This window comes from Salarias fasciatus, chromosome 1 (genome assembly GCF_902148845.1).
Source record: "Salarias fasciatus chromosome 1, fSalaFa1.1, whole genome shotgun sequence".
Taxonomy (NCBI): Eukaryota; Metazoa; Chordata; class Actinopteri; order Blenniiformes; family Blenniidae; genus Salarias; species Salarias fasciatus.
Window position 1 is genome coordinate 15,788,581 of NC_043745.1, and position 15,522 is coordinate 15,804,102.

At 43.6% G+C, this 15,522-nt stretch overlaps 1 protein-coding gene across 1 annotated transcript in view; it reads left to right on the forward strand.

Moving 5' to 3' along the window:
* Positions 1-15,522, forward strand: part of nfatc3a (nuclear factor of activated T cells 3a) — a 58,099-nt gene that overhangs the window by 28,091 nt on the left and 14,486 nt on the right. The window contains exons 4-8 of the mRNA XM_030090072.1: positions 9,033-9,232; positions 9,759-9,931; positions 10,283-10,423; positions 13,761-13,816; positions 13,991-14,117. Coding sequence (XP_029945932.1) covers positions 9,033-9,232; positions 9,759-9,931; positions 10,283-10,423; positions 13,761-13,816; positions 13,991-14,117 — 697 coding nt within the window. The remainder of the gene's footprint in view (positions 1-9,032; positions 9,233-9,758; positions 9,932-10,282; positions 10,424-13,760; positions 13,817-13,990; positions 14,118-15,522) is intronic.

Here is a 15,522-nt window from a genome sequence, read left to right on the forward strand (position 1 = left end):
TCAGTCACTTTTGGGTGGGAGTCCCAGCAGCTGCATCACGAACTGTGGCTCTGTGGACTGCTAAACCGCACCATTATTTTTCTTTCTCAATTTCTTTTCTGTGTAGACTTTTTAAAGATGTGTGTGTATCCATGTATTTGTTATTTAAAGAGATGAAGCAGGTGAACAAAGTTTTAAATATAACTACATAGACTTTAACTTAAATTTCCAATCCCTCGTCAGCCACATAGAATAACTTTGTAGTGATTTTTTAAAAATCAAAACATCCATCTCTTCATCTCCTACGCCAGTGCCCTCCAACCTCTTTTGCTCCACGGGCTGGTTTAAAGAAACATAATTTTTCCACGGACCGGCAGGATGGCGTATGAAAAGATCTGAACAATGCATAAAAATAAAGAGACTGTGTTTGACGCAGTAAAGTAGCGCTGATGGACGTGAAAGTTTTCAAAATAAAAATCGGTTCAGATTAATGGAAACTTAAATGTACTTTTTCATAATAAATTTTCTTCTTGTCTCTTTGTGGCCTGGTAACAAATAAACCACAGACTGGTACTGGTCCAGGGCCCAGCGCTTGGGGACCCCTGTTCCACTCCATTTCACCCAACCTAGGACTGTAGGGGGTCTGGAGCAGACCCCCGCTGATGATAAGGCGGAGCACATCCTGCCAGTCTGTCACACGACAAGCACAAGTGCTTGAACGTCCATTGATACCTACAGGCAAGTTAGAGTCGCCATTTCGCCTCAGATGTATGTTTTGGGACTGTGGGAGGAAATTGATGCACTTTATAAAACCTACATATGAACGAGGAGAACATGAGGAGAACATGAGGAGAACCCCTCCCCCCCCCCCCCATGCCCAGCACTTGTATACAGTTTTCTGTCTTAATGTGTTAATGTATTTTTAAAGTCATGGAGAACTCACCAGAGGCGTCCCTTCATGCATTTCAGTCTTTCATTTGTGTTTAGTCAATATCCTACTTGTTTGAGTATCTAGGCTGTAGGTTAATCTGCATGGGAATAAATGGCTCAGATGGTGGTTTCAGGTCAGTGATTTCTAACCTGTCGCTTTCGGCCCCACACACACACACACACACACACAGGATGTAGCTACAGTTAAAAGTGTGGCAACAGAGGGAAAAAAAGAGAGGGCTGAAAGTGCAGCTGTTAAAGTCTCACTTGAGTCAAGAGAATTGAAATTTGGATTTACTGTGATCTTTTAACAACAACATATCATAAGCTACTATTTCCTTTGTTCGCTGGTGTCATTCTGTGTCTCTGAAAGCAATAATGGAGGGCGATATAATGATCCACAGACGCGCCATCCAGTTCTGTGTCACTGTAGCTTGTGCTCCGGATTCATAAATACATTTCAGCCTGAAGCATGTGACTCCACTGCGGCCTGTGCTTACTGGTAAGGAAGACCCAAGAGTGCTGACCAGCTGTTGATCTAAAGAGAGACAAGGGTATCACCGAGCCTCGGCTGGCAGCGGTCTGTACAGTTAGCTCCTTCTCTGTCTGTATATCTCGTAGCCACGAGCCAGACCGACAGACTACAAAGCCTGACAGTGTTTACTTTGAAATGTTTTGACAGACATGATTCATGGCGTAGGGTTTTGTGAGGAATGTTGTGTATTTCTATGCAAAGTCTAAAACTGGACCTAATAATATAGTGGCCACACTGTAGCGTTTCGTGAGCTGTCAGCTGTGCCTGTAGGGCTTTAATACATCAAGACAGCCGCCAGTTTCCCGTGTGTAAAGCACAATACTATAGCAACCTGTAATACCAAGGCTCATCTGTGTAATCCTGTTGTTGAAACTTACTCTGAACAGTTGCCGTATTCACGAGATACATTTTGCAAACATCAAAACAAGCATTGTTGTTCCAAAAGGAACGCACAGAAATATTTTAATGCCATGAACACTGACCATCAGACCTCTTATTTCTAATGGTAGATTGAAGGATGGCTACATCTGTGACTAGCTTTTTTAGCCTTTCCTCTGGGACTCGCTGCAGACCTTAATCAGTGCACCTGTTGCTAGGAGACATATAAGTCCAAAGCCTCTCTGGCCTGCTAACGGCTGAGGTATCCTTGTGCGTATTTAACCAGCTTATTTGAGTGCTGCTGCACCCACACAAATATAAGGAGCCCCTCTGGCAGCATCAGCGGGGCTACGGACAAAAACACAACATGAAAAAAATGTTGTCAAATGCATTGAAGAAGCAGCACAAAACATAATACAGGGCTGTGCTGTGTTTCCACACAAGTATTCAACAAACAAAGAGACAAATTTCAACAAAAAAAGAGGATGAAGAGAAAAAGATTTTTCTTACATCTTTAGACCTGTTGCCACAGTTAATAAATCTAAATGAAGCTTTGGTGTCTGGTGACTGGGGTTTGAAAGAGAATACGACAGAAGCTGTCCAAGACAGCCTTAAATTTCCACCAGCTTGGATGCATTAAATGATTTTGATCCCAGTGCTTAAATGCACGGCCATGACCCCATTACTGTCTGTTTCTGTCTCCGTCATTCATGGTCACATTTTCAGTGTCTCTACTCCCTTCTCTTATTTTTTTCACTTCTCATCCTGCCTTCTTACTGCTTTGCTCTTCGCCTCCATAAAAAGTGAGGCTTCGGCCCGACATTAGCGGGTCTTTCAGTCCCTCTGCGCTCTGACTCTCTCACTGGACTGGCTGTCGCAATGAGGGGACACAGACAACAATGCAAAGCTGTGCGGTTTGCGCTGTGCGAACCGGCTGGGGCTGGGGTTGCTTCGCCCCAGGGCTGTATTTGATGTAAACATGTTGGAAGCTTGCTTCTCATTTGTTGTAATCAGGCTTAGTGCACAGCCAGAAAACAGTCGCTGGGAGGGGGACAAGACAGCGAGGTGAGCATGTGTGAAAGAGAGCGTGAAAGTTGGGGAGGATGGAGTGAGGAATGAGAAGAATTGAGCTTGGACCAGTCCAGAAAAGCCATATACAGCCCTCATACAGTGTAGAATAATGGTGTGTGTGAGTGTGTGTGCGCGCATTTGTGCGTGCGCATGTATTGACCTTGTTTAAACAAACAGTCAACTGGCCCCCTGGCTCTCACTGCCCTCCCTAGTGTGCTGTTCAAACACGATGGGTGTGTGTGTGTGTGTGTGTGTGTGTGTGTGTGTGTGTGTGTGTGTGTGAGTGTGTGTGTGTGTGTGTGTGTGTCCCCGTCCATATTTCCCTGGTTGAAGTGGTGCCACAGTGCCACACCAGGAAAGCCACTGCCAGATGAAAAGGGCCCTCTCGTGACCTTGACCACCATTTCTCCTGCTTTTACATCTGTTGCACACACACGCACCTTAATCCACATTCTCTCTCTCTCTCTCTCTCTCTCTCTCTCTCTCTCTCTCTCTCTCATATGACCTTAAAGGCTGTAGTTTACACCAATGCGAGTCTACGTCGGTGCTCCATGCACTCCTGCATACACACAGCGAGTCTCTCCATGGCAACAGTGGAGCAACACGGGGAAACAACTTAGCAGAGTCAGGCGCTCGCTGTGAGAAAGTGTCGAGTTACGGCAGAGGGCTGCAGCTGAGGTAGATGAGAGGCGAGGACAGGGACACAGAGGGGAGAGTGACAAAGGGAAAATGAATAGGAAGAGGAAGGGAAGCCAGAGTTGGAGAGAGAAACAGTGAGGGGAAAAAAGATCAGCGTGAATGTACAAATAAACAAAAACATGAAAAGTGAGAAAAAGCAACACGGTCGCTGAAAAGCAGGTTCATGACGAAGCTCTGTAAATAAAAACAGTCTGCACTTTGCTCCAAGAAAAGCAAGGCAGCGTTGATCTGCTTTGTCCCTATAAATAGCCCTGGGGTCCAGAAAAAGTCTTAACAGCGAACAGCATTTTTTTGTCGACCGAAATATGAAGTCCTTGATATGTTGGACTGTGTACATTATTTTATGTATGCATGCAGTGATGGGAGGTGTGTTTCCCCTCAGCTTGCAAGCCGTATTACTGGATCAGTGGAACAGATGATGGCCAAAAATAAGCGGCGACTTTATTTAGTGGGAGCTGGGTATGTAACCGTATCCAGCGGTTTTATTTTAGGGGAGAGAGTTCATTCTAAACTCGATCCACAGACGTTAGTTACATGCTCCAGCAAACATCGGCCTGCGGTCGCACAGGTCATGTGACCAGTTTTAATGTCACTGTGGTTTGATATAAGAAACTCGGGGCTGAGTTACTTGCTGACTGACCAGCTGGGCCCAGTCCACTCTGCAACGGCAAAAAGGTGGGGAGTTAAAAGTGTAGAGACCACCCGCCTGTGGTATTTCACACTTAACCATAGATTTAGAGGGCGATGGAGGGGTGACTCAGGAATGTGAAACAAGTCAAGAGTGTGTGCCGTGCGGACTCACCGTGCAGAGGTCTCCGGTGCCAGGACCGTGGTACAATCCATGTGTGCTTGTTTACACGTCCTGTTGTTTGCAGGTGGTGCTCTGCCTGTTTTCTGTGCTGAAGGTGCAAATAGGCCCCCTGCGGTGTGGTTGGACTCGGGCTACGGTGTAGCTACGACCAGTAAAGTAAATAATGTTTGTACTGGACGCTAACTGTATTGATTGAATAAGTGGAGATCTATGAAAACAAACTGATTTTACTGCAGTATCTGGAAAAGAAAAAAATTACAGAGTTGTGGCACTTAATCAATTTATTTATTTTTTTTTTATATATTTGGAACCAAACTAAACCAGAAATGCAATATGCAAACACCAAACAGAAAATAATTGTGTTTCTAGCAACAGAAAGACTGAATTGAATGTTTCTGTTTGGTCTGGAGTGTTGATTCACTACAACTGCTGAAGTGAGCTCTTTCTTTGTGGCTCTCTAATCAGATTTCCCTGCTTGATTGTTTGATTTGGAAAGACGTCCTCGCCTACTAAGTGTATGTTTGTCAACACTCCACACTCAAATCCCTCATCTGTATTGGGACAGAAAGCGATGGCGAGAGAGAGCGGTAGATATGAAGGAGTTAAACGAAAAGGGGGGGGGGGGGGGGGAAATGAGGGACTTCTTATTTCATTTTGACACTTTGAAGTGTTGAGTTAAACTGACAAACTGGAAATATAAATCTGGCACACAGTTAAATATGGTGATGCATTGGCATCGGTATTAAAAAGCGCAGCTGTTAAAGACAGAAGAGCCTGTTTTCTTTTTTGTGTTCTCACTTACATCCGTGAAGCATTTCAGCTTTTTTTCTGCACGTCTGTCCTCTTTCAGAGATCAGGGATACATTCCTCCAGACACCGTTAACTCTTTTTGATCCTGTCTGGAACACACATGGTGCTGCAAATAAACATGGCCTGATTTATGCACGCACGCACACACTGCCTGCCTATACGAGAACGTTTGTTGACGCGTCGCATTCCCTACCCTCTCATCTTCACCCTAGCCATCATAACTGAGCTTTTAAGTCTGACCTTTCCCCTAATATTGACCTAATCCCAATTCTGACTTCCATTCTGAAATCAATCGTGTTAAGTCCTCGGCCCTTTGAGGCGCTGTGAGAAAGTAAGAGATGCCCAAAATGTCTTCAGTTTGCTGAAGTGTCCTCACTCTTATGGTTTGACGCTCAAACTGGGTCTCATAGGGTCTGTTGTACAAAGTGTGCACACACCCACACACAATGTGTAGAACAGGCGTGCTTACATGCAAACCCTGAGACATGTGTGAGCAGTGTCTGCGCTCACTCCCACAGTGTGCAGACATGATCATAAAACAAGCAGCGCAGCCCACAGGATTGTTGATTCCTGTGACTCTGCTTTTCTTTGAATCCAGAAGAATCGTGTCGTTTATGGCCGTGGATCCATTGGGGTCTGGACGCATAATTACCTGCTGGCTTGTTAGTAGCAACACTAAAACTTTCATGTGGCCCTTAAGATCTAATGTGGTTTTTAAAGATGAACCCATTACTGGTTATTATAGGGGCCTCATGCTGCTCCATGGTGTGACTTCCTTCCGAATACATTTCATGCACCACATCCAGTAGATTTGACCTTGTTTTCACACATAAGTGAGAATTCATATCACATAATTCTGTCTGTTATTTCAGTTTTAACAGTTTGATTTTTGGAAATGTGTCTTTTATGCACTGTAGTTTGAGGAAGAAGCAGCATTCAGTGGTTGCCGTCCCTGTGGATAGCGCTCGTGGGATTTTATTCCATCTGTAGGACACCGCACTACAAGAACCAACAGACTCCTACCCAAAAGCAATGTGAATTACTGATCTGTTTAGTCACTCACCCTAATTAATCCGTCACCGAGAGGCTATAAAAAACATTTGGAGGATGTGGTTGAGGAGCGTCAACATACCTAGGGGTGGGGAGTTTTTGCTTTAAAAGGTCTTGCTTAATCTATGGTTTGGATTTACAGTTTTAAAAGCCTTAAAAATCAAACTGCAATGCAATCATCTCCTCGCTATCAGTCAGCAGGCCTTTTCTGACACATTAAGCCATCTTAAGAAGATCTCTTTAACGTTTATGATCAAATCGATCTTTCAACAGTATATTGCCAAAGTCCAGATGGTTCTGAATCGTCAATACTTAAGCAACATTATTCTGTCTCATGTAGTAGGCTGAGAGCATGAAGCTTAAGATATTTAGAATTTTTTTTCTTCTCTGTTTTGTATTTATACATTTCATTGAGTTTTCACCACTACTATTTATACAGAAACTAATGTGTGGTCTTAGTACCTCACAAAGTGGTACTAAAGACTGTTACCAAAAAAAAAAAAAAAAAAAAAAACAGTGTTCCATCCATCCATCTTGTACACAGCTTCGGCCTGTGCAGCCTCTCTGGAGCCAATCCCAGCGACCTGGATGAAGCCAGGGTACACCACAGTGCAAACACAGAGAAACAGATGATTCCACATGCATTCGCAGATATGTACGGTTTACTGTCTTCGTTCAACCTGGAGAAAATGAGCCGACTGGACTCAATAGAGAAAGAACCCATGACATTTTGATATGAAGCAAAAGTGCTAACCACTACGCCAACCCAAGACTGCTCTCCGAGCTCTATCTAGTTTCATCTGCACTCTTCAGTGTAAACTTGTACGACACCTTCGCCTTTTATGCGTATTAATGTGAAACACTGGATGACTAGGAAGGGTGTGTGGGTGGTGGTGGTGGTGGTGGTGGTGGTGGTGTGGTTGTCTGTTTGCCCTGTGACTGACTGGCGACCTGCTTTAGTCGGAACAAAACCTTTTTTTGTTTACTAGCCAGAAATACTGCCACTGGTTCTAATTCATTTCATCTGTCCTTTGGGAAGTGTTTTTTTTTTTTTTTTTTCAAGTTAACATAACCATTTCCCAATATAAACTGTGCCATTCAGCTCAGAACAGTGAATCATTATTAGAAATAAGCTCCTCCACCCCGTCTGCGTGCATCTGCCTCAGGAGGCTCGTCCCCTCACACGGTCTGCTGTAAACACAGACCTTTTCAGTTTTTCCATAACTTGGATCAACCAAGGTAGTCCTATGCTAAGGCTTCCATTACTAAAGGGGACTCTCTCTGAAGTAGCAAGGGAAAATAAAGAAAGGGAGGGCTAATTCCAATGACAATAATTCTCTCAAACATGGAATTCACGGCCGATGCCAGATCTCCTTTCACCACTGCTAAAAGCTGGTAAGCTGTGTTCAGTAATACTCGTAAAAACCTGCGTAGTTTAAAGACCATTTTCAGAAAACTCAGTGTTCTGGTTTTCTTTGGTAGCGCTCACTGTTTTTCTCAGGTTCATATGTTTCCAGGGCTTGATTGTGATCAATTTTAGCCATTTTATTTTTGCAGCTTTTGGAATAACACACGACAAGTCCCAAGCCTACACCCACCTTCTGCCCTTCAGTGCGCCAAACATTGACACAGCGGTGTGTGACGCAAACCTGCAGGGAGTAAAGGGTCAGCGGCCAGCTGCGGTGGGGTTGAGGCTTGGCAGATCCCGAGGTGAAACAGCAATGAAAGGCCTTGTTCGTTTCTGTTACCCTCAACCAACTGCCCTCCATCCGAGCGAGAGGTGTAGGCCTTTAAGAGCGGAATGGTGGGGGTGTGTGTGTGTGTGTGTGTGTGTGTGCGTGTGTGTTGGAGAAGGAGCGGGAGTGCCATCCTGCCGTCACACAGCCTGCCAAGTACAACATTACAACAGTAGTGGGATTGTGTAGGCCGTCTTAGTTCTGTCACTCTGAGGAGGAAAGGTTCTGCTCTCTTTTCCATCTTCCCCTTGTCGTTTCTCAGCTCGCAGCACTTTCTCTTTGTTCGCCGTCTCACCTGGATGTAGAAAATAGAGTGCCGGCTCTCGGGGACAACCCGGACACCGCAGTTGCAGCCGAGCAGCTTAGTGCCAAGCCGGTCACATCCCAGAACAACCAGACGGGAAAATACAGCAGCTTTACTGCTTTGCGTGTGTGTGTGTGTGTGTGTGTGTGTTGTGTACATGTGTGTTTGTGTGTGTTTTCTTTTAGCCACAACATAATCTATAAAAGTAGTTTTTATGTGATCGAGATTCAAGGATAGGTAAATAATGCTTAATGGAGGATTTTCTTCTTGCAGTGTAAGTGAAAGTCCTCCTTTTTGGATTCCTCCTTTTTCTTAAATAAAAAAAAAAAGTACAGATCAACTTTGTTACGCATGCTTGTCAGTGCTCTGTAGTTTCTCTTAAAATGATTAAATAGGTGAAGCTTTCTTTTCAAAAGGATTCCCTTAAAAAAACAAAAAAAAAAAGAAGTAAAAAAAAATGGTATGGGAAAAAATTAGAAGAGTATTAGTTGAAAAACATCAGTGTCAGACTGGTAGGAAGCCAAAGCTCCAGATGAATCTCCAGTGGCCCTGCCAGAAATATCACAACACCCTCGAACTGCCATTTAGATTCCCTCCAAAAAAGGTGGCCCTCTCCAGGCAGTGGAAATGAAAAGACTATTCCTTTGTTCACACCTCTCATCTGGCGCTCAAGGACTCACATCTGTTTTTATTCTGTTTTTCTATCTCTCTCTGCCTGTCGTGCTTCAGCTCATTGGCTACAGCGAGAAGCCTGTCAACCTGCAGATGTTCATCGGAACAGCAGATGACCGTTACTTGAGGCCTCACGCCTTCTACCAGGTGCACCGGATCACCGGCAAAACTGTGGCCACGGCCAGTCAAGAAATCATCGTCTCCAGCACCAAAGTTCTCGAAATTCCTCTCCTTCCTGAAAACAGCATGTCGGCCAGGTAAGTGTCAGCGGCACTTCAGGATTAAATTACTCACTTATGAGCTTACCACCATGAAGAAAGCCCTGTCCAATGAAAATTAAGCTGGTTTATGATTATGCATGGTTGTAATATCTTCCAAAAAGGTTTTTTTAATAGATTTTCTTAATTCAAACCAACAGGAGGGTCAGACACAGCAGGAAAATTTGAGTTTTTCCCATGGAGCATAGAAACAAACCCTATTAATACATTTATGATCCCGTAACACATAAACGATTATATTTATGTAGGATGTGGTTTCGTTTACACTGGACTGCTTGTGAAGGGATTTGTTAAGGATTTTCCAGTTTTGCAGTTTTGATACATCATATTCCCAGACGGTTTTATTTTTTTTAATGTCAACACCGGCGCTCTGCTCCTCAGTACTAACATCCTGCTGGGTTTGTGGTTGATTTTTATCACTCAGTAGTTTTAACTACGTAGTGTGAGATGTTTGCTATTCCCGTTCCTGCTGCATGGGGCCAATTATTTTCCCTTTACCTTGCAGCATCGACTGCGCCGGCATACTTAAGCTGCGAAATTCAGACATTGAGCTGCGAAAGGGGGAGACGGATATAGGACGAAAGAACACGCGGGTCCGCGTGGTCTTCAGGGTTCACATCCCTCAACCCAACGGGAAGGTGCTGTCGCTGCAGGCTGCCTCCATTCCCGTGGAGTGCTGTAAGTGTCATCTACCTGCAGAATCTCAAACACATGAACATATTCATTCAAGAAACACACACACGGGCACACACAAACTTCGTCATTAGCAAGCTTGCAATTTAGGATGTTGATCTAATCTGTTTGTACGGAATGAAAGTCACTTTTGATAAGTTCATGTGATAAAACAGGGGGGAAAATAAAAAAAAGGAAATGTGCTGTGTTCTCTCCGAGCCCCGACAGGCTGCACACCCACTCACACACAAGCCCCAGCAAGTGGAACATGCTGTGGCTGATTCAGAGGACATTGGTTTATAAGGTTTTACAAGCAAATGTACTGATTCTCCTCAACCCTCCCCGCGCCCCTCCCAGCCCAGCGTTCAGCTCAAGAGCTGCCTCAGGTGGAGAAGTCCAGCCTGACCAGCTGTTTGGTCAGCGGGGGAGAGGAGATGGTCATCACCGGCTCCAACTTCTTTCCTGAGTCCAAGGTCATCTTCCTGGAGAAAGGCCCCGGTAAGTGTTGTGTTCACTCAGCGGCTCAGCCTTGAAACGCCGCTGCAGAAACAGCAGCCACTAGTTATGCACGCACAAAATGCTTGGATGACAGATTTGATCGCATTCCAACGTGTATAAATTTGTCGTTGCATCTGCACTTTCCAAGCTGCAGCCCTTTTTTTTTTTTTTTCCAATGGAATAATCCTTCTGGCAAATTGTTTCTCCTTGTGTAAAAGTCTGGACCAATGAAGCTACTTATGTAAAGATTTTAAACCCCAACTGTTTAAGATAACTTTTGTTGTCTGTTAAAGAAACAAATATGAAGAAACAAGGTCTTGTAAAAACGTGTGTGCGAGTGTGTATTCTCAGATCACATCTATCATTATTTCATCCTTTAAAGGTATTTTGTGCCTGCAGGGCATATAGTGAAACAGTGGGTAAGTAATGCTGTTGGCATTCGATATCACCGCAGTAGGAAGAAACACAACACAATAACTCCAGAGTTAGAGATTGAGTTTTTGCTAATCTGTCCAGTTTTACACCTTCGAATGCTGAAATTTAGTGGCATTTACTCACTTTGATTTGTGTGCTGAATAATTACAGTTAGATGGATTCAGGATCACTGTTGCTGCCTGTCCGATGTGGAAAATTTGAGGGGCTTGTGGCTCTCAATAAATCTAGAAAAAAGATATTTATGACTTTAAATTTTCCTTTAATATCTCTTTAGCAAATACCTTTGCCGAAAAGGTATTTGCTAAACTCCCTGTGGCATTTCTTCCTCTACTTTCAAACGACTCCCTTTTCCAGCCGTGTCTTTTCTCTCTTTTGTGCGCCAGTGTATGATACAAACATGTGTAAAAGCTGTGACTCTGGATGGAAATTTTAAATGGGTGACTTTTGTTGAGCCAGTCTCTGCCTGCCCGAGGCGGCTTTGTGATGTGGAGCAGCAGAATCAAGTTCACACATGGCAGAGAGTCGAGTGGTGTGCTGTTGTGTGTTCAAGTGAGAGGCCATTCTCTTCAGATTTTCTGGGAGAAAGAAAAAAAAAAAAAATACCGCCTGGAGGAATGTCTTTTGCCCTTTGAGGCACGCTAGGTGAAGCATGGCATAGAAACGTAGCAAGTGGAAACCTTGGGAGAGTTGCATTTTGGGTAGGCAGAGAGACTGGGCCCCTTGGTACATGAAGGCAGTGGAGTGTGGAAGAGGACAGAAACAATGATGGAGGCGAGGAGAGAGAGCATGATGCTGATTAGGTTTGTGTAAGAGATCCCCCTCATCATCGCTAATCCGCCCGCCTTAGTGCAGAAAGGCACTGATTGTACAGCAGTGGAAGAAAAGGCAGGAAGAGAAGCAGTGACAGACATTTTTCCACCATCTTCCATGATTTGAAAGACAATAACAGATTTGAGAGCTGGAGAGAGACCGGCCTGCCGTGGCTCCACCGCAGAGATGGAGGGATGCTGCAAAGTAACTCCACAGATGCAGACCTGAAAGGCTGTTGTAGTGAGATACAAACTTTAATAAATATTTCAGTTTTACTATGTTTGATTCCTTTTGTTTTGTATTGTTTGTGGTAATTTTGAATTATTTGAACCTTACAAATTGGAAAAAGTTGCTTCATCTAACTAATGTACATATTGACAGCATCTGAAAATTACAAATAATTTCTAAAGCTTTATTTTATTTCTGTATCCAGACTTTCTTTGCCTCATTATTTGATCCTGGATTCCTTTTTCTTTCTTTCTTTGAGTACAGATATCACACAGATGATTCAGAATAAACAAGACTTCATGAGGTTAAAATGATTACATAGCTGATATAAGTCTTTTTTCTTTTGTACGCTTGAATATTTATATAGGAACTGCAACTCTTCCTCTGGCTCGGAAGCGCAGGGAGTCTCCATGATCCAAGTCATTGTCTTAACATGGCATGAGGTTCCTGCCGGTACATGTTGTTTGACAGAGCATGTGGGGCCCTGTTGAATGTGAACAAGCTGCACAGCAATAATGCACTTCTGTCAGCTGCAAAGACATTCAAGGTCACTCATTCACTGGGGGGAAAAGATACACTCACCAACAGGTTAAGCTCTTTTTTTTTCCACAATAGGGAGAATCTATTTAGGGTTATGACTGGCTAATGTGCTAGTGGATTACTATAACTAAGAGTAATGCTCCTGTGAGATCTGAACAGGTAAATCACCTCCTAAAAGCTACGCTAGAGAGGATTTTGGTTTGAAGGTTGAATCACCTAAGTGTAACAGGGCTTACGGTTGAGTGCTTGCTTTTGTTACAGTCTCCATATAGACTCGGCTTCGCCTGCAGACATGCTGCAGATGCCTGATGGTGGTATTTAGGTTGGGGGGTGGGGGGGTGGGGGTGGGGGGGGTGGGGGGGGTCCTCTTTTTGTAGAAGAGACCATGCAGGTGCACCATGAAAGAGGCAGCCAAATAAAGTCTCTCCTGCTGTGCGGCTGTTCGGTAGTTTAGTTGTCAAACTTCTCATTCCTCCCGATGGTGCAGAGAGTGTGATGTGTTCGAACCACGCAGCACCCCCGTCACTGTTTTCAGCCCAGCTTTAAGAAGCTGCCCCTAACATGTCTGGCCAAATAATTAAATCTCTTTTAGGAAAACTGGAAGGGATGTTTTCTGGCCGAAAACCTGGCAGTTTGCGAAGGCGTTTTAAAATAAATGCAATTTTTCCACTGTGCTCTTCATAATTTTAACCAAGCAAGACAAACAGCAGGACATTTGTACTTTTGATTACTTTTTAATAGCCACTAAGATGCTCTCCAAAGGACGTCTGGGCTTTTATGAGCATTGTCATTTTAATGTCTCAGTTCTCCAAAACAAATTCAGGTTGCATGTTTTGTTTGGGTTTTTTTTTTTTTTTTTTTTTTTTTTTTGTTCTTTTTTAGATTCCATGTGGTCCAGAAGAATGTGTGTGTTTTAGGAAACACTTTACACTGACATCACTCCCTAGGAAAAAAGGAAAGGGGGAGGGGGCAGAAAAATAAAAACGAAAAAGAGCTTCACCAGACCTGGAAACAGTTTGAAAAATATTCCACCAATTAGTATAAATTAGGCAGTAATAACGCTGTAATTAGTGATCGTGTGTGTGGTCTGGGTTTATCACTGCTTCTGTCTGACGCTGAGCGACAGTCTTTTTTTTGTGTGTGTGTTTTTAAAGTTGGATAACTCGAAATGTCTTGTTTGTGAGGATTTGATGATATTGTAGATTCTGATCAACTGCTGTTTTCATCACTCTGTAAACAGGTAGTTCAGCCAAGTGGGTCTGTAGCATCTATAATCGAGAATTTTAAGGCTGTCAAATGCTCAAACGCATCTTTTTTCTTCTAGATGGACGACCACAGTGGGAAGTTGAGGCAAAAATAATCCGTGAGAAAACTCAAGGCGTAAGTGTCTGTCTTTTAATTTCTTTTGTTTTTTAAATGTAAACCTGTTTGTTGTATTTCTTGATTTCCTGTCCAGTATTTGCATAAATTTCTGTGTGCACATTAATAAGTCTAACTCAAACTTTGTTCCATGGCAAGAAGTGTCGATTCTAATAACGTGAAATGTTGTTGTAGTCGTGCATTGTCGTGGAGGTCCCTCCCTACCACAGTAAGGCTGTGAGCTCAGCTGTGCAGGTGCAGTTTTATGTCTGCAATGGCAAGCGGAAAAGGAGCCAATCACAACGCTTCACTTATCTCTCAGGTGAGCTGGGAAGTACTTGTGAATTTTTCAAATGACTTACAGCTGCTGCGTTCAAACAAATGAGTGAAATCGCGACTATTATTTTGTCTCAGTGTTTTAGAGGCTGAGGTTTTCCTCGGTACGTCGCCGTAGTGAGTCTCCCAAGTCAGTGACAAAGTGCGAGTGACAGTATAGACAATGTGCTGGTTGCGTTGCACACTTCTCCACAGGGCTTTGCTAACCTCATTTCTCTCGTTCTCCCTCCAAAGAAAGCATTGCTGTGGTTTAGAGAGACTCTTCCACTAACAATAACATTAACACCTGCCAACTGTTTACTTTGTCAAGCCTCCTCTAGTATCCAAGCCAAGTTTTTTTTTCTCTCATGCGCTGCATTTGCATGAGCTCCAGTGAGAGCGATCTTTTGCTATCCAGGAAACTTTTTAAATACAATGAACTATAAGTTGTAGTTCACTGTAATTCTTTAAATAATAATGTGACAAAAACTTTGTGTTAACTATAATTGATCCTTATGTTTCCTCACTGTGTCACGGGTTGCATCAGATATTGATATTGTTTTGCTATTAACGTGAGTCAAACTGAAAACCTGGTCGGCGGAATATAATGACATGTGAGCATTTTATAGAACACATCCAAACCCCGAGCCTCACCGCAACAGCGTGTGTGTTAGTGCGTGTTTGCGCGAATAAGCGGCCTTGCCCATCCACCCACCCGGCCTCTCTGTTTGCAAGCACGCCCACTCAGCGAGGCAGTTCCTGTTTTCCCCGTTGACAGCTCAGGGCAGCCAATCAGAGAGGAGAAGAGTCACCCTGCTCTATCAGTCAAGCTGGGTCGCTTACACCACCAGAGCCACCACGGACGCCGCCTGCTTTACTGTGGCAAAAAAAAAAGAAAGAAAGAAAGAAAGACGGAAAGGAAAGAAAAAAGTCAGCCAGCCAGTCATTTGTTGTGTTTCTTCAAAGAGCCCAGTTTAGGTAGAAATTCTGTTACAGCTATTTCAAAATAAAAACATGTTAGTTTAAAAAAAATGGTGACCAAAAATACATTTTTTAGTTTTGAATTGATGCGTTGTCAGACAAGCGAGAGGTTTTAAATTCTGTCTCAGTTTTGTGTGAATGTTGCACAAAAGATAAAAACACCCAGATCTTTGTTTTATGTTATGCACAAGTTATTTAAATCTCAATTACTTCACCATTTGGTCCCTTTTGATTTCACCTGGCTTCATTTTCAGCCATGATTAAAGCCTGTTTGGCCGCTGTACGCCTCTTCTTCTGCAATCCCAAAGGCTTGACAGGGTGAGCAGAGGGCACAGGCAGTGAACTCATTTGTTCTATTGGTCTGATCTAGGCTGGGGGGCATTTCAGCTACTCTTCCCACACAGCGTTTCACATGATGGCACCCAGACTGA